Raw genomic sequence first — 19840 nt, 5'->3', positions numbered from 1 at the left:
ATTGCAGTTTAATTTAAGTACAATCAGAGCTACACTGCAAGAAGTATTTAGTATATGTGTCCCTGAATATTCTAAACCTGCCTAATGGCATTTGCATGACTAGGATAAAAATCATCTTCAAATCTTCAAATCATCTCTGTTTAGCGTTACTCCTGAGGTGGTAAACTTTGCAATTATGAGGCATAAGGTTGGCAACTCATTTTGTCCCAACCCCCCCCCCCTTACACCGACACTTCCCCTGTCCCCTTCCCAATCCCCATCTAATATCAGGGCTGGCAGATGAGGCACATACCTAGGATCCCAGCACCCCCTATGCCATTGTGCCCTAGGCACATGCCTTTTCTGCCTACCCCTAGTTCTGGCCTGGCTGCAAATGACCACCCAGTGCAATGGGGTTCCAAGCTAATTTTTGCATTCATAAATTCCCTAAGCATTTTTCTTATCACATTGTAAAATAATTAAAATGTCTAGCTGTTGAGAAAACATACTATGGGAAAAGGGAAATACAGTTATTTACTGTTAGTAGCAACAATGTGGTAAGAATCAACAAATAACTTGGCAAGCCATTTATTTCCTAATTAAAACAAAAAAAAAATGGAGGAGATACATCACACACTAAAAATTTACATTCTTGAAGTGCTGTATTACATCACAAATGTAGGTTGTTAAATGTATGGGCATAAAGCTTATGAACTGCATCTCTACAGCAAAGGGTAACAGTAAGACTGGTGAGTTTGTTTCCACTAAAAAAAAACTCTGCTTTGCATCCCGCATGCAGTTCAAAAGACACCTATACTCAAGCAAGTCATATAGCTATCAATGTAATAATAATTAAAAATAATAAAGGAAAAAAAAAAAACACAAAAAAACTTTACCCTAGTGTCTTCTTGAACTTCCCAGTCACTGGAAAACACTGTAGCATTCTGCCCATGAGAACAGTTGGAAAACTGGAAAAGGCTGGAAAACATTCTTCTGTTCTCCAGTGTATCTGCAAATATCGCATCCTGGAAATTTACTCCATGTGGAATTAAATTATAATTTTCATCCATCCTAAATAAAAAAAAAAGTTATTTTTAAAGGTTTATAGAGATAAACAACTTATAATTACATATGGATTATGGCAATGTCACATGGTTGGTATGGATTACTAGCTCAGTTTCATTATACCATTATAGGTAAATCCCATAGCAAAGCTGACACTTTGCCAACCAGAGGAAAATCCTAGAAGAAACAGGAAAGGGAAGACAGATTCCTCTGGTGTGTGTGTGCAGGTGGGGTATGCAGAACAGTTATCAAATGTCCGCTGCCTCCACTGCAAGTGAGCTTTGCAAACTAAGAGGGGGTCAAACACTCCTGCAAAGGGACCCAGTAGTACAACAGGTGTTTAACTAGGCGACCTCCAAGTTGGGATTATTCTAGATTGTCACAATGGGGTATGAAGGGGTATTTTAGGCAATACATGAATCAGAGCACATATTTTTTAAAGGGGACCTGACACCCTAAAAAATAATTGCAAATTGTTTTCTGTTGTGCCAGGCAAAATAAACTTTACTTACACTATATAAATTAAAGGACACATGATTACAGAGCTGTCAACTCCCCCTCTATTTATTTAGGATTTACTCATATTTGGCCTGCATATTTGGCTACCATATCCTCCCAATTTTTTAGGTTCGCCTTACATTACAGGGTGCCAATGCGTGCGTAGCTTTCAGTGGCTTCAGGACAACATTTGCACATGCATGTAATGTCACTTCTGGTAGTGTTCACGTGTGGGACATCACTTTTGGTTGGCAGCGTCAGGTGCCAATCTCAAGTTAATCAGGGTTGAAAGCTTTGCCATTACAGACCACGAGTAGAGGAGGGAGGGTGTTAACAAATCCACTGCTGTTAACACCCTCCCTCCTCTACTACTTTCATGTCATAGTGTGAAATAGATGCTTTACTGAAATGTAAAATGTAATAAAAAAAATATATACAGTTGTACTTCTCATATACCCCCTTGCCTTTGGGGTGGAAGGGGTGACTTCTTTCTGCACCTCCAGAAATAAGTACAGTTCTGCAACTGGCTGCAGTTCAAGTTTGGTACCCTAATCTGCCAGTTGATTAATGGTGTGCACTTTAATTCCTGGCAGCAGTTAAAAAAGCAGACTTAGAAAGTGGTGAATGGACCTTAGGGCTTATTGACATGCAGAGAAGGCTCCCTGGGTTGTGGCAAAATCCATAGCTAGAATTTCAGAAGTTTCCTTATTTAATATCAGACCTGAGCTGGCTTTGTCATTATAAAGGATATATTTTGTGCTTAAATGCAGCCTGCCCAACATCACCCAGCTGTGGGGACCATTTGTTTCAACATTAAAAGAGACCTGTCACCCAGACATAAAAGGCTGTACAACAAAGTAATTGACTACAAGATTAGGTTTTTTTTTTTTTAAATTCATTCTACATGTCTTTAAGACCCCCCCCCCCTGGTCTTAAAGACATGTAGAATGAATTTTTAAAAAAAAAACCTAAACTTGTAGTCAATTATAAATAATATATGGTGCTGGTTTCACTCTGGGCTAAAAATTAACACTATCTGTAATAATATCCCCTTCACTGGAGCGCCCTATATATCCTTTCTGGTCCCTGTCCATGTTTCAAATGAGAGGAGGGCATGTCCCAACGGCCCCTGCCAAAAGCACAGTAGGAGGGGGATAGCTAATCACAGCCCTGCAGTCACACAAGCAAAAGACAAGCTTCCATTCCCTATCAGGTCATCACAGCTGCTAATTGGTTCCTATCCTACTGTGTAGTGTGCTGAGTGCAGCCATAGTCTGGGAAAGGAGGCAGCAGGAAATGGAACAGATTTTTTTAGCCTGAAACACTAATTTTTAAAGGACATTGTTTTTATATTTAAATAAGTACAATTAATTGACACAATATTGTTTTTCCACACAATATGTCCTCTTTAAAGAGGTTAGTGAGGATCAAGAAAAACCCTAACCAGGAATAGACAAGCAGGTATTTGAGATTTAAAAACGAGCTATTTTAGCAGGCAAAACAAACCAAAGTGAGTGCAACACACTGGCAGGGTTAACAGGAACTCAAAGGCAGTCAGAAGCGCAGAACAAGCATTCTATGGGTTAAAGATATAAAGTCTTAGGGGCCCATTTACTTACTCACGAACCGGCCGAATGCGTCCGATTGCGGTTTTTTTTCGTAATGATCGGTATTTGGCGATTTTTTCGGAAAATTATCGCAACTTTTTCGTTGCCATCCGAATGTTGCGTAAAATCTAGCGATTTTTTCGTAGCGTTAAAACTTGCGTGAAAAGTCGCGCCTTTTTCGTAGCCATTCCGAAAGTTGCGCAAAATGTTGCGATTTTTTCGTAGCGTTCGGATTCATTCAAGCTTCAGTATGGTGACTTTTCTTGGGCCAGGTTGGAGCTGCAGGGTGCCATTGAGTCCTATGGGAGGCTTCCAAAATCATGCTAAGTCTGAAAGTTTCGGCCGGCGCTTACGAGCGCTCAATACGAAAAAGTCGCGACAAGATACGAGCGAATCGTAATGGCTACGAAAAACTCGAGTTTTTTCGTGAAAATCGTATTGGTAACGAAAAAGTCACGACAATTTTCGAAAAGTCGTAAAGGCGCCGAAAAAAACGCAAAAAATACGAAAAAGACGCAAAATGTTCGTTTTCCAATCGGAATTTTTCCAATTCGGATTCGTGTCTTAGTAAATCAGCCCCTAGGTCAATGGGACAAGGTCACACAAGCAACATGACCTTGAATTGTGTGCCATTTTTGTGTGAATTGGTGTGGTAAAGTCATCCCTTTTACCTAGAGTGGTGTTAATGAGTGAGGTGGGGAGTGAAGATGTCACCGCAGCACCTTGACTTGAGGCCCCCTTCAAAAGGTCAAATCCTGTCTGCCTCAATAACCACTTATCACATTTTAGCTTTTCATAGGTTATGACCAAATGCAACAAAATATATACCTTAGGGATTTTCAAAGCAGAGATTTTCAGAGCCGAGATTCAACTGGGCATCTATTTACACCAAAATCCCATTTGACCAATGAGATCACACAGTTTCATCATTCTGGAAAACTACCCAGCAGTTCATTGTTCAAAGGAATACATACATAGGTGTTTTCAAGGTGAGCTTAGTAATGCAGTCAACAGGTTTACCAGCAAATGGTGGGTACCACAAAAGAGTGCGGTTTTAAAAATGTGTTCATGATGTATACCAGATTTCCCAAGCAATGTTAAGTACATAAGCTAATTAATAAATAAATTAAGAGTAAATGAATGGTAGATTAGGTTGTTTATTGACCTTAATCTAGAGTAACAATTTTTTTTACTAATTTCTAGTTTTGTAGTCCACTAAATTTCTTTTTTCTGCAGTTTGGTCTGTTTGTCCCTTTAGAACCATGGGATGCTATCAAAGTAAATATACAATATTAGTATCTAGACACAAAAAACTGGTCGGCTGGCTGAAAAAGCTAATCACTATTTGGTTGCTATAGGTTACTGCCCAGGTGCAAAATTGCCCAGAGTTGTTAAATGACACAAGCGCTGTCTAAAAATGTCGATGGTTAGAAGACTTACTGAGGAGTTACAAACTGTCCCGGAAGCTATGTCAGCACAAGAACTATTTATAGTGAGTTTGGAGTTTTTACGGGTGCTCAACGGCAAACAAACCTGACAAAATGCCTTCATTTTCGCGCAACCAAGCAACATTGCCACATGTAATGTGTTTTAAATGCAGTGATCTGAAGGTTAGTGAATTGTAAGGCATTACAAGAGGATTTACCAGCCATGGGTAGTGCCTATTTCCCACAGTCAACAAATCTCATTGTGTGCCATTGTCCTAGGACTATTCCACACAACGATTAAGTGCTCAACCCTTTTGAAATAAGGTGCTGAACAGAATACCCAACCTGCCAGGGGTCTATTACATACAAAGTCCAGGGAACTGTCACACTCTAAAGAAACTTAATCAAATTTGCTTGAAAGCAACTTTATTGGTTTAAATATTAAGTAGACATAAAGTAGCTATCACAAATGTCTATCTGAGCCAAGTCACTTTCAAGCAACTCTAAAGGTCCCCATACACGGGACGATTCTAGCTGCCCATATAGGTCCCTTAGACCGATTCGGCAGCTAATCGGCCCTTGTATGGGGACTACTGATGGGCCTGCCCGACCGATATCTGGCCTGAAATCGGGCAGATCTCAATTGGGCAGGTTAGAAAATCTAGTCAGATCGGGGACCGCATCGGCTTGTTCATGCGGTCCCCGAACCTACTGCCCCATTGCCGCCAATATAATTCGATCGTTTGGCCCCAGCTTCCCGATATCGCCCACCCGTAGGTGGGGATATCGGGTGAAGATCCGCTCACTTGGTGCGCCTATTTCAATTGCCTGCATTGATACAACTGTATGCACAAGAGGGCCTAAGTTCCACCGAATATTATTGAACTCTGTCTGGATTCATTTCCTATGTTCAGAATACAAGGGACAAGTGAGCGCTATTCTTTTGGAGCAATTAAACTACAGTGATTATAGGGTGCTCAAGGAACCCTGTGTCAATAGGTCATCAGCAGCGCTCAGTTCAGAAAGGAAGGTAGGACGGACTTATTGGCACCTAACGCAACTAGATGGAAATTCAAAAGGAGTGCATTTTGACACAGGTACCTGCAAGGAAAGTAGACAATGTACATTGTGTATTCTGAATGACAAATGAAGCTTTTATTAAAAGCTTAATTCCTGACATAATATAGGTCAGGAGAAGAGTGAAACTATTAACCACTTTAGTAACTGACTCACTGTTCTAGACAGACTAGTGGTTTAATATACCATTATTGTATGTATGTATGTAAGTATGTATGTATGTATATCTTTATTTATAAAGCGCTACTTATGTACGCAGCGCTGTACAGTAGAATACATTAATACAAACAGGGAATTATTAATAATAATAGATAAATACAAAGTATAACAATAAATACAGATAGATACACGATAAATACAGTTATGCAATAAGTTAAGAGTCAAAGACACAAGAGGATGGAGTTCCCTGCCCTGTAGAGCTTACAATCTATATGGGAGGGTAACTTACAGAGACAAATAGGCAAATATAAGTGCTGTAGGTCACAGTGGGTGACACTGTAATATAAGTGCTAGTTCCCAGGTCAGGTGCTGGGTGAGTGCTCCAAAAAGTAGTCTTTAACTCTATTTTTTAAAAGACTGGGGGAGGATTCTCTCCGGAGGAAATCAGGGAGGGCATTCCAAATGTAAGGGGCAGCAAGGCAGAAAGGTTTAAGACGGGAAACAGCAGTATTAGTGGGGGGTGCAACCAAGCGATTGCTCTGCGAGGAACGAAGGAGTCGTCCAGGAACGTACGGAGACACAAGAGATGTAGTGAGGAGCAGAGGAATGGAGGGCTTTGAAGGTTAAGAGAAGGAGTTTGTAAGATATTCTTTGTTTAATAGGAAGCCACAATAAGGACTTTAGCAGAGGGTGGGCCTGAACTCTCCTGGATGAGAGGAGGAGAATTCTGGCAGCAGTATTTAATATAGACTGTAGGGGGAAAAGATGGGAGTTAGGGAGGCCGGTTAATAGCAGGTTACAGTAGTCAAGTCAGGATAGGATGAGAGCATGCATGAGCAGCCTAGCTGTTGCAGTAGAAAGAAAGGGACGGATTTTGGCAATATTGCGTAAGAAAAAGTGACAGGTTTTGACAGTGGTGTTAATGTGGTCAGAGAAGGAGAGACTGGAGTCAAAGATCACCCCTAAACAACGAGCTGAATCGACAGGGTTGATGAGGGTGCCATCAATAGAGATAGAAAAGCACAAACAAGATAAGTGTTCACTGTAAATTTCAATCACTGTATGAGTGATATAAAAAAAAAAGATTTAGTTTTTTGCTGCCAGTGTGATTTCCAGCTTGGCAGGTGGGTAGCAACATTTTCACTAATGTCCCTCCATTGACTCTAATGGTAATTGCCTGAAACAAGCCGGAGCAGTTGTGGGTCAGGTGATTACTGCTCGGAAACATGCTGTGCCAAGCTTCCAAGTGACTAGTGACTGGTGCACTGGCAGGATCCAGGCAGACCTTTTGGTGCAAGACTCTCAAATGCCACACCTCTGTAATAGTGGTTACATAAACGAAAGAGGTGCCTCGCGAGGCATTTTCGGCGATTTGCCGAAATCGCCTGCGCAGCGTGTGCCATCCTACTGGCGACTTGCATTTTCACCGGTGGGATGGTAGTTCGGGGAGATTAGTCGCCCGTGACAAGAGAGATTTGTCGTGGGCAACTAATCTCCCCGTGTGCCAGAGCCCTTACAGTTGTGGAAACTTCATAAAAGCACAGTGTCTATTTTGGGTATACCAAGCAGATAAAGTTTGTTTGGCTTCAGAAAACTGAACATGTGCAGTGCAGAATCAAGTATAAAAGCTCTCTAAATTCCATCTAATGTATTAAAACCAAATCTCAGAGAAGAAAAAAAAGACACTGTAAAATACTGATGAAAATCCAAACAAGGTGTCTAAAAAAAAAAAAAAAAAAGTCTTTCCAGATGTTGTAAAAATACCGAACAGTCTATTTCCTTTACTTGTGCCCTAAGGTGCCTTGTTTTGCAGTCTCTAAATATAAGGTTTTCCAGTCACAAAACATTTTTACAATCCACAGAGTCTCCCATTAAATGTGTAAATGCAGCCCCAGTAAATATGGTTCATATTAGGCAGCTAACAGTACAAATTTATTGTTTTGTTCCCAAAAAAATTTACTACATGCAACCCTTTAAAAGCAGCAGGTACACTATAAGTCCACATCTGAAGTAATACAGGTATGGGATCCCTTATCCGGAAACCTGTTTTCTGAATTACAGAAAGCTCTCAATTACAGAAAGCCTGTCTCCCATAGACTCCATTTTAATCGAATAATTGAGAATTGTAAAACTGATTATCTTTTTCTCTGTAGTAATAAAACAGTACCTTGTAATTGATCCCAACTATGATATAAATAATCATTACTGGATGCAAAACAATCCTGTGGGGTTTAATTAATGTTTTATTGATTTTTTAGTAAGACTTAAGGTATGGAGATCCAAATTACGGAAAGACCCCTAATCTGGAATACCTTTGGTCCCGAGCATTCTGGATAACGGGTCCTATATCTGTAATTGGCAATTAATTAGAGACAAGCAACACTTGTTTCTGCTCAGCCTTGCAGTGTGCATCTAAATTATCAAGAATGTTTTTCATACGCGTCTGGTGTGATGGGTAGTAACAGGTTAACCCCACTGGTTTTCAGCACACAACCAAACTTCACTGTACAGATTCGGTTTTGCATGTAGCTTGCACTACTCAGACCATAGGTGTGGGCCAGGTGTTGAAGCTGAGGGCAAATATGGAGGTAGTTGCTGCTACTTAAAGGCACAGTGGACGTGGCTATTGAGAACGAAGGAGACTTACCTGAGGAAGAAGTAGTAGGCGTGGCCTTGCACAACTGTATGGGAGTGACAGGAAAAATAGCCCAGACCAGTAAGTTTAAGCCTGGATCCAGCCGGCACTTCCAGCATGCTTCCCCAAGCCTGGTCACACAGCATCTCAATGTCCGCTGAATAGAATAGCCCTTCTTCCGCAGGAGTTTCATAGTGCCAGGGCAAGTAGTTATACATGCTGTAGGTCTCCTGCTGCACTGCCAGCACCTTGGCATAGACTATAATCTCCGCCAGCTCCGCCCTGCACCCCTCGCTTAGAGTCCGCCAGTCAGAGGGCAGCTGGCACTGTAAGGTCCCCCTTCCCATCACAAGCAGCGCAACTAGCACGAAAAACATAGCCAAACCTGTACCGCTCGCTGCGTAATTAGAGACACTACAGCCAGACACTCTTGAGAAAGGGTCTTCTTTACTTCTGAAAGGAAGGTATAGCCTCCATTATATTTTTCAATGGAATTGTCGCTGGAGCCTTAGCGCCAATGTAGCTTGCGCTTTACAAAGTTTCTAGTTAACAAAATCAGTAGAATAAACTCTAACAATCCGTCCCTCATTCCTTGCGCATCCCACTGACACTACACAATGCTAGCTCGCCCCCACACTGCTAGCAAGAAGCACAGCCGGCCCTTTATACAGACACAAGTAGGCTGGCCACGTCCCTCTCTAATAAACACATGGAGCAAGAATCGGGGGCGGGTTTCTTCCGAAATGTGGAAGCCGTTTGGCTCTTTATTTGTTGAAATTAGTTAGCCACTTAACTGTACTTGTTTCAATCTCTTCACTGCCTGATAAGTGTTTCACTTCCTTTGCATTAACTACCAGATCATTTCTAAACGTTTTATACTTTTTCTTTTGGTGCATTTCATGGGGTTTAGGACAACCCTAACATTCAAAAATCTGCTGGATGTTTTCTGTAATTCCATTTCTGTAACAAGATTTATGTTTGTAAATACCTAAAAATGGGGAAACATACAATTTTCATAATATAGAGACATATATCAGAAACCTACTGTATTTTATGTACAAAAATACTATTTTGTAAAGTCCCATATCTCCCAAACGTGCAAATGCCAATTGTGTATAGTTTTATGGAGATTTCTCACTTGTATAAGTCAGAAACTCCCACCAGTACGCTACTAAATTCCCAAAGCACTGCTCTATAGGCCCCCTACAGGTGGGCGATATCGGGGAGCGTGTAGGTGAAAAAAAAAATAATTCGATCATTTGGCCCTGGGGCCAAAAGATCGAATTATATTTGCCTCAATGGGGCAGTCGGTTCGGGGACCGCATCAACAAGCCGATGCAGTCCCCGATCCGACTGAATTTTCTAACCTGGCCGATCAATATCTGCCCAATTTTAGGCCAGATGTCGGTTGGGCAGGCCCCTCATTTCTGCCCCTACACGGGCCGATATGCTGCTGAATCGGTCCAAGGGAGCGATACCGGCAGCTACTATCGGCCCGTGTATGGGGACCATTAGATATATTCATACTTTACATTTTAAGGCCAAAAATTCCACTAACAGTGGGTTTACCCCAATAAACCATTTTTTTTTGGAAAGAACACATTCTAACTAATCCAGAAAAGGTAAAGATGTCTCCTCCAAACTACCAATTTCTGACATTTTTAAAAACTCAACTCTAAATATATATGCTCTATATATATATATATATATATATATATATATATATATATATATATATATATATATATATGAAAATTGGTTTGATGCCCAAGATACATAGGTATGTAAGCTACTGCAGAATCAACTCATCTATTACCTTTTATGTGGGGTATGGGTAAATATGTCTTTCTATTCATGCCAAGCTATGCATTTGTGCTCTACATATCCTGATGCACCAACATCAAACATATATCCCAGGAGTATTCCGATTAGATGCCCAGTATTATAGCACCCAAAATAATAATATTGCATACACAGTTTTCCTGCCCCCCCCCCAGCAAATGGATGGTGTGTTTCCTCTATTTGTAAAATGATTGGTAGGTTTGTATCATAGCAGATGCAGAAAAAAAAAAAATACATCCAACAAGTTCAATCTTTTTCGCTAGCAAAATCTACCTACCTGCTAAAAGGGTTTGTATGGCTACATTTTTTCATACAGACATTCCAGGGCCTGTTGCTAAGAAACATCTTAAGGGGGCGACCCATAGCTCCAGTGTTGGCCTGGCCTAACAGGATACCAGGAAAACTCATGGTGGGCCCAAGTGTCAGTGGTCCCTCCTGTTCCTCACCATTTGGCCTTCTATATGGTCATTCCCTATTTCTGAATGGGAACAAAGGGGACAAATAGATGAAAGAATAGATGCTAGCATGTAAATATATCTTAAGGGATCATTCCGTAGTTTGGATCTCCATGCTTTACGTTTACTAAGAAATAATTTAAACATTAAATAAACCCAACAGGATTGTTTTCAATCCAATAAGGATTCATTATATCTTAGTTGGGATCAAGTACAAGGTTCTGTTTTAATATTACAGAGAAAAAGCAAATAATTTCTAAAAATTAGAGTCATTTGTTTAAAATGGAGTCTATGGGAGATGGGCGTTCCATAATTCAGAACTTTCTGGATAACGGGTTTCCGGATACCTTTACCTGTACTTGCAATTACTCGCTGCCTATCACTGTGTATAATGTGGTTGGTGAACTAATGCCCATTGCCTCTCACTGTATATAAAATACTTTGGGTTTGAGTATCCACTTAGTTGTAGTAGTTGAGGTGCCAGTACTCACTGCTTCTCACTGTGTATATTATACCTAAGGTGCCATTACCCGCTTCCTCTCACTGTATATAATGTGGTTGGGGTGTCAATACTAATTTTCTCTTACTGTATAATCTGTTTGGGTTTCCAGTGCTCACTTACTTTTATTGTATACACTGAATATATAATAAAAATCATATTGATTCCATTTACCACACCAAAATTAAAGGGGTTGTCCAGCTTTTGCAAAGTTTTACCAGTTTGGAAGGACTTTTTAGCACCTCTGAGTAAGCGCATGATTTTCATTTAAAATAAAATATAGGAACAAAGCATTTTTAAAATTAATTCCAATGGGGAAAGTTTTTCTTTAACAAATTCCAACCTCTCTGGTAGGACTTTGCAAAAAGGTAGACAACCCTTTTAAATCAAATGTAATTTTGTGTTAGGTGAGTGCAGAGTTAATAAGCAGGATTGAGTCAGATGTAGGGTTGCCACCAGACTGGTATTTCACTGGCCTAGAAAGTTAATTACCACCCAAGGTTGGGCCAGTATTTTCTTGCCTGTAAATTTGTAATCCCTAGCTGTTCCTCCCCAGCTTCTTCCAATTCAGCCAATCCCCTTTTTCCACTTACCCTCTATGCCCCACCAAACGCTACCTACCCGTTTCTCCAATTTATGACACAGCCTTGTTGTCTTTACATCACGATCCTGTCCCTTTCATCAGCTGCCAGTACAGACTTGAAGTAAAGGTGGCAACCCTATTCAGACAAAATGGTGGTAAGATATGCATGTGGTTTTCACTAGACTTTTTCTTGTCCACTGTCTTCTAGAATTGCATCCTGATTCTTTTTCATTCTAATTTACTACTATTACACTAAGGGCTTAGTATTGCAGGGATATTTCTCTCTTTATGACTTATTACAGCTCATTTTCAAAAGCAAGTGCAAAGCATACATTGTATGCAAGAAACTGAGCCAGAAATAAGGTCACAGACTAACACCAGAAAAATTCAGTTGCAACTTGCATATGATTTATCAACACAAATGTTAATTTGCAGTAGTACTGGTAAACTGGGAGCAAGTTGTGATACACACTATTTGCAGGTACCAATTTTATGCTGAGTTATGGGGGGAAATGCTGGATTGTGGTAAATAAAATATGATGTGTTTTGTTAGTGTGTTTGTGCCTAGCATATTAATTGTAAATTGGCCCTATAACTTTAGAAATAATAATATAGTTATGATTAAATTATCTAATATATATGGACTAGTTTTTAATTCTGTCTTCAATAGGGTTTTTCTCTGGGTGAGATAAAAACACAAAAGATTTTTCCTGTTTCTATTTAATGGGATATTAAGCAGCACATTTACATAAAAAAACCCGTTTGCTAAAAATGTATGGAAATTTTACAAGCTTTTTCGGCATAAAACCCAGCGTGTGTAAGTTAGTCCATGTGGGGTTTCCTTTATGACTGCTGGACAATCGTAAATCAAGCCCTAAGAGTTGGGCTCCTTTAGAGAAACGAACAATAAAAATACCTTCTCAGTACCAATAAGTGGCATCCAGAATGTTGCACTTGGAGTAAGGACCATTGGTGTAAATATAAACACAGGCAAGCAAAACAAAGTAACAAATGTTTCTGGGGCAAAAGTTTTTTTTTTTTCATTTATTCTTCCAGTAGCATTTGCTGACTCTGTGGAGATGGGGTAATTAGATTATGGGGGAGATTTACTAATCCACGAACGCTCTGAGCATTCATTCGGCGTATTTTCGCCAACTTTCTTGTACCTGCGCAACTTTTTCATACTTTTGCCAACTTTTTCGTACTTTGCGACAAAACTTTTGTGACAGAATCGTATTCAAACTCGCTTTTTCATGAATGTGCCCCTATACCTATAAGTGCAGAGTAGCAACAGAATTAACCACCCCATATTCTGGGTTATAAAAGAGGTCCCTATATGAAAACAAGAGGCAGTCTCAGAAGAACAAAACAAAGAATTAGTTATTGCCTGGAAGCAGAATTCTTTAAGCTCACCATGATCGTAATAATAAAATGAACTTTGTGTCATACAGTATCCAGTATGTGTACGCTGGATAGACAAACCTGACCAATAATCTTTGTGTCCTGGATATTGGATGGTTGTTTAATTGGGCAGATTTGAAAATGTCATTTGTCTGTGCACCAATGTTGGCCAGTGCTTGGCATGTTGGTAGGTGAGCAAAGTAAATCTGCACTTTCTCTATATGTCCTGTTGCAGGAGATACACTTTCCCTCAACCCACCCCTCCCGGACAAGTTTCATGCCACAGGTCTGGCAAGGGTCAGAGAACAGATTTTTTGTGTGTTGTTTTCCTTATTTCTTTTTTTTTTTTAAAGATGTTTGAGGACCCATTAATATTAAAATCATGATGTCATAATAAGAAATGTAAGGAGTCACTGTGAAACTGTGGGTCACAAAAATTCCTTGCAGGGCTGCATCTCACCCATAGTATTCTAGTTAGCCCTTATCTGTTCTTTAAGATTTTTTTAGGCTAATTATTTATGCTATGATAGCAGGGATACCAAGAAGCCTTGGTTACTAGCTTTCTGCAACCATTATTTTGCCCTATGTTGTCTTTTCCTGTAAATTTGATGCAGCAGTTTAGGGTGGTTAGAATAAATATTGTATGTCCTATTCATTGCATTGACATTCAAGTTACAATCAGTACTTAAGTGTTGTCTGGGTACACTGTGTTTGTCCTCCTCATCCTTTAAAAGCCATTTGTTCTGCCCTAGTTGGTAGCTCTGTGTCTGTTGTTTTCTAATGAAGAGGTGAGAAAACAACAGCAAACTGGAGTCATGTAGGTCCAAATAATACATCCTTACCTTTTGATGTTGTTTATATTAGATCCTTCAGAGGTTAAGATGGATTCTGCTTCATTTGTTTTTTTAATTGCAAGAAGTAAGGAAGAAGCTGAAAGACTTATCGGCTTACCAGCATGCACAGATCTTTTAGACTGAGATGGTTGGAGGTTTTGCTTCTACTTTTGTGAACATTGTTTAAAGGAGTGGGTGGCAACACCAGTGAATTGATCAGGTATACAAAAGTCCCACTACTGTGCACTTGAGGAAGGGGGTTGTCCCCCACCGAAATGTTGTACAATGTTCCCTTTTCTTATGTGAATTAAAAATTACAGATGTATCCTAATTTTGTGCTTAGTTTATTGTGTTTTAATTACGAAAATCAGATTACTGACACCAGCCCAGAACAGGCTAAGAACGAGCTCTAGTTTATCTAGTTTAGCATTAAAAAAGGACCATGAGCTATTGGAGATCTTTGGTGCCTCTTCTCTTAAACAATAAGCAGAAAAATGCAGAATATCTAGCTTAATGTTTATATTTCGCTATATGTTGGTGCTCTATAAAAACATGATAATAATAATAGGTTGCAGTCTTAACATAGATATGTTAATAAATTCTGCAAAATAAATTTTAAAAATTACGTACAGCTCAGGTCAGATCTGTTGATTGAGGGATGTATCTCATTTAGCCACCTGTGGATGAATAATAGGGAATGAATATCACTCCACTATAATACAAAAACATTGTCAATGTACCTGCACCATGCTAGGCACCTGCTAAAGAAAAAACATTGCAATATATGTTCAGTTCTTCAAGCCTAGCCATAAAGACATTGGTATTTGACAGGGCAACATTGGACCCTCATTACAGTTCCATGTAGCTAGAGATTAAACTGTTCCATAAAAGTGAAATAGTCACAGCTTAAATATGATCTGCAATGCTGTTCAGAGTGGTTTGACCTCAATTAGGAATCCATGCATTGGCTTGTGTTCCATCATTTTTTGATATCAAGGTGTACAAGCTTCCAACATCTAGGGGCCCATTAATCAAAGTACGATCGCTTCCGAATACAAAAAAATTGTATTTTTTAAGTTTTCGCACTGTGCATATTTTTTGCAACTTTTTTGTTAATTTGCGCGACTTTTTAGTACTCTGCGACAAAAAGTGTGACAATTTGTGCGTCAAAATCGTATTTGTCGCACAAAGTACGAAAGTTTCGGATTCATTCAAGCTTTTGGTATCTTTACTTTGGCTAGGTTGGAGCTGAAGAGTGCCATTGAGTCCTATGGTAGGCTTCCAAAATTATGCACAGAAGGATCAAAGTCAGAAAGGTTTTCCCGCCATTCACAATCATTCTGATGAGATGAATTTGATTTGATGAATCAGCCCCCTAGGGGAAGATTTATCAAAACACGAGTTTGAATCCCAAATGGAAAAAATTCGGATTGGAAACGAAAATTTTTGAAGATCGCAAATATCACGAAAATGCATACGAAAAATCGTATTAGTCACAATAATATCGTATTGGCGATCTGAAAGTCACGAAATTTTCATACCGAACGATTGTAAACAGCGGCAAAACCGATCCCATTTTCTGCGCTTAAAATACGAAAAAGTTGCGCAAGCGTCGAAAAAGTCGCGAAAGCGGCGAAAAAGTCGTGTAAGGTATGAAAAATTAGCAGAAAATGCAATTGGACCGATCAAACGAATGCTCAGAGCGTGGATAAGTAAATGCGCCCCCCTAGTGTTGCCAGAATTATCAGCCTCCGCCAAACTATCTGGATTATTCTTAATTAATGGTTAATTCCTCAATTTGTCAGTAATCGCACCATCACGATACAAGCTATCCAATAAATGTTTGATCCCATTTACGAAATTAAAGGGGGGTCATATTTTACTGGTTTATGTACCCCTTTATCTGCCAGTTAACTTTCTAATGGCCTCCTTTTTCTTCATGCTTCTTCCCCTCATTTTGTAATGGCAAAACATGTTTTCTTTCAAAACACACCAGTTAATATTGCTGCTCCAGCAGAATTCAGCACTGAAATCTGTTTTTAAAATAGCAAACAAATTTTTTTATATGTAATTTTGAAATTTGACATGGGGATAGCAATTTACTTTTTTCCCAGGGTGCTACAGCCATGGGACTTGTGCTCTAATACATTTCAGTCACTCTTTACTGCTGTGCTGAAAGTTGGAGTGATATCACCCCCACCCAGCAGCCTATCAGCGAGAGTCAGATCCACTCCCTTCCACAGGTCTGTTTATTTGGACAAAAAAGTACATCTTGAACCTGAGTGCATGAGTGCTGTGCTAGGGGAAAAAATGGCTAAAAGAGTGGAGAAGTGTTTAAACTAGGCAAGAGGGGGTGGGTGAACTAGAGTTTTATAGGAAAGCCTTTTTAGGAAGGACAGACGGATTACAGAGGGTGGAGGGGTTTGTATTTATATAAAGTCAGATTTAAAGCCATGTGCTAAAGAAATTACCAAGGACAGCAAAGGGGAAGGTATGGAATCCATTTGGGTAGAGATGCTAAAGGTTAAAAAGAAAATTGTGGAATCCTTTTGGATAGAGATTTCAGCAATGCTAAAGTTTGAAAAATAAAATTCTGGAAACCACCCAGTATAAGTGAGGAGGATGAGGCCCAGCTACTATTGCAAATAAAGGAGGCTTCACAACTAGGTTGTTATTATGGGGGACTTTAATTATCCAGACATTGACTGAAGTAATGGGGTGGCTAAGTCAGAAAAAGCTAATAGGTTTGTAAATATGCTAAATGACAACTTTTTATTTCAAGCAGTTAATCTCTAACATTTGTGTGGGTGAGCATTTAGGGAATAATGATCATAACATGGTCTCCTTTGAGATAATGCTGCAGAGACAGCTTTATAATGGAGTAACTAAATTTTAGACGTGAAGACTTTGCCAGCTCTGCAATGTATCAACTGGGAAAGGCTTTTCACAGGGTTAAACACAGAAGGAAATGGAATATCTTTTAAAATATTGCTTAGCAAGTATACAGGGCAGTATGTTCTTCTTGTAAGCAAAGAAAGACATCACAAAGCAAAGCCTTTATGATTGAATAAAAGTGTTAGTGTTGAGATTGGTAAGAAAAAATGTTTTTTGAAAGTATTCAAGTTACTCAAGTTAGCTGGGACAGCAGGAACTTTCATCAGGTACAGGTATGGGATCCCTTATCTGGAAACCCATTATCCAGAAAGCATCAAATTATGGAACGCCTGTCTCCCATAGACTCCATTTTAATCAAATAATTCAGAATTTTAAAATTGATTTCCTTTTTCTCTGTAATAATAAAACAATACCTTGTACTTGATCCCAACTAAGATATAAATAATCCTTATTGGATGCAAAACAATCCTATTGGGTTTAATTAATGTTTTATTGATTTTTTAGTAGACTTGCGGTGTGGAGATCCAAATTATGGAAAGACCCCTTATCTGGAACACCCTTGGTCCCGAGCATTCTGGATACTGGGTCCGATACCTGTACAAGGAAGCAAATAAAGCATGCAAAAAAGCTATAAGGCAAGCCTAAATAGAGATAAAAATTGGGTATTGCAGCTAGGAGTAAAAGGAATCCAAAATTAGTTTTTAAAAATGTAAATAGTAAAAAAAAATGAAGCTAGAAAGGGTGGGACCCTTACTAGCAAAGGGGGGTCAGTTGGTTAATGAGAAGAGGGAAAAAACAGAGAAAACTCTGGAGGTGGGCATAGAAAGTACTGTTTATATTTTTGCTGACATTACTAAATTGTGCAAAACTATAAGTTCCATGCAGGATGCTGCCACTTTGCAGAGCGATTTAACAAAATTCCAAAACTGGGCAGCAAACTGGGAAATGAGGTTCAATGTTGACAAGTGCAAAGTTATGCACTTTGGTAGAAATAATATAAACGCGAGTTAAACACTAAATGGTAGTGTGTTGGGGGGTTCCTTAACTGAGAAGGATCTGGGGATTTTTGTAGATAACAAGTTGTCTAATTCCAGGCAGTGTCATTCAGTGACTACTAAAGCAAATAAAGTGCTGTCTTGCACACAAAAGGGCATTGACTCAAGGGATGAAAACATAATTTTGCCTCTTTATAGGTCTCTGGTAAGGCCTCACCTTGAGTATCAGTTTTGGGCTCCAGTCCTTAATAAGGATATTAATGAGCTGGAGAGAGTGCAGAGACGTGCAACTAAACTGGTAAAGGGGATGGAAGATTTAAACTATGAGGTTAGAATATCAAGGTTGGGATTTTCTCTGGAAAAAAAGGTGCTTGTGAGGGGACATGATTACTCTGTACAAGTACATTAGAGGGGATTATATACAGATAGGCGGTGTTCTTTTTTCCCCCTAAAAACGATGAGTGTGTCAGAGGCCCCCCTTTAGATTAAAGTAACAGAACTTCCATTTGAAGCAGCGTAGGTGGTTTTTCACGATGAGGGCAGTGAGGTTGTGGAATGCCCTTCAGTGATGTTGTGATGGCAGATTCTGTTAATGCCTTTAAGAGGGGCTTAAATGATTTCTAAGAGAAGCCAAGGCTATTGGGATACAAAAATCTACAGTTAGGGGCACATTACTAATCCACGAATGGTCCGAATGCATTTTTTTCATAATGAGCGGTATTTTTGTGACTTTTTCATATATTTTTTGCGACTTTTTCGGCGCCGTCGCGGAAAAAATCGGATTGTTGCGCCGAGTACGAAAGTTTCAGATTCATTCAAGCTTCAGTATCGTGACTTTCCTTGGGCCAGGTTGGAGCTGCAGAGTGCCATTTATTCCTCTGTGAGGCTTCCAAAATCATGCAAAGTCGGACAGGTTTTTCCGGCGTTTACGATCGTTCAATACGATAAAGTCGCGACGGCGACAAAATAGTCACGCAAAATACGATAAAGTCGCAACGACGACACAAAAGTCGCAAAAAATACGAAAAAGTTGCAACGGTGACGAAAAAGTCGCGAAATTTTCGTTGTGTATCGATAGGTCAGTATAGGTTTGTGTGTGCTGGGTTCACTTGGAAAGATTGGACTTGGACTCTGGTCTTTTTTCAACCCTTTGTAACAGGGGTCCTACAGGAATGTGCAGTATGGGGGAAGGCAAGGTGTAAAGCTCTTGAATTCAAAATAGTCAAAACCTTAGTTCTAAGTCCTTGGCTTTTACAGCTACGTGCAGTAGACCATATGGCTGATGTTATGCCAGATAGACAATGTGTTATTCATGTAACCTATTTCAATTTGTTCTTTAAAGGGAAAATATACCCCCCTTTTTCACATGAGCCCATTCAGCTGGGCTTATTTAGAAAAGGTGCAAAAACACTATCTGCTAAAAAATATGGAAAGCTAAAAATCACCTAGGGCTGGTGCTCCTGTTAGGAAAAAACTACACCAACCGGGGTAGCTGCAGCAAGTGTTTTCTCTTTTCTTTCTTCTGAATCCCAGGGCCAACTTTTTTGTTAAAGTTCAGCTTTTTTCTCTACAGTGCATGCCCAAGCGCACAAATACAGGAGAAGAAAGAGGAAACACTCGCAGGTACCCCGGGCTGGTGTGGTGCACCAGCCCGGGGTAAAAGGTAAGTGATTAAAGTCACTGGGGTGTGCTTAACCTTTGGCACCCCCCAGTGATTTTTACCTTTCTGTCATCTTTTAAAAAATATATATATATATTTTTTTTTTAAAAAGATACCAAATCCTCAAATTGAAAGAAAAGGATCATAGTCTGTCACTATTTGCAGGGACCAAATCCCTCAAAGTGTGATGCAAATCCTTTCTCACCATGTTCCATTGTAAAGTGTGCACC

At 39.6% G+C, this 19840-nt stretch overlaps 1 protein-coding gene across 4 annotated transcripts in view; it reads right to left on the bottom strand.

The window, feature by feature from the left end:
- Positions 1–19840, bottom strand: part of ccdc3 (coiled-coil domain containing 3) — a 50996-nt gene that overhangs the window by 29382 nt on the left and 1774 nt on the right. Inside the window, exons 2-4 of one of the 4 annotated variants that reach the window (XM_031897956.1) lie at positions 14691–14737; positions 11865–11962; positions 876–1050 (exon numbers count right to left, since the gene is read on the bottom strand). In XM_031897956.1, coding sequence (XP_031753816.1) covers positions 876–1049 — 174 coding nt within the window. In that variant the 5' untranslated portion in view covers position 1050; positions 11865–11962; positions 14691–14737. Of the gene's footprint in view, positions 1–875; positions 1051–8459; positions 9141–11864; positions 11963–14690; positions 14738–19840 lie in introns of those variants that run through there. The other 3 variants (XM_012959081.3, XM_012959080.2, NM_001017103.3) reach the window with 3 other exon arrangements.

The sequence above is a fragment of the Xenopus tropicalis genome, chromosome 3 (assembly GCF_000004195.4).
Source record: "Xenopus tropicalis strain Nigerian chromosome 3, UCB_Xtro_10.0, whole genome shotgun sequence".
Classification (NCBI taxonomy): Eukaryota; Metazoa; Chordata; class Amphibia; order Anura; family Pipidae; genus Xenopus; species Xenopus tropicalis.
This window is presented reverse-complemented; position numbering and strand designations above follow the sequence as displayed.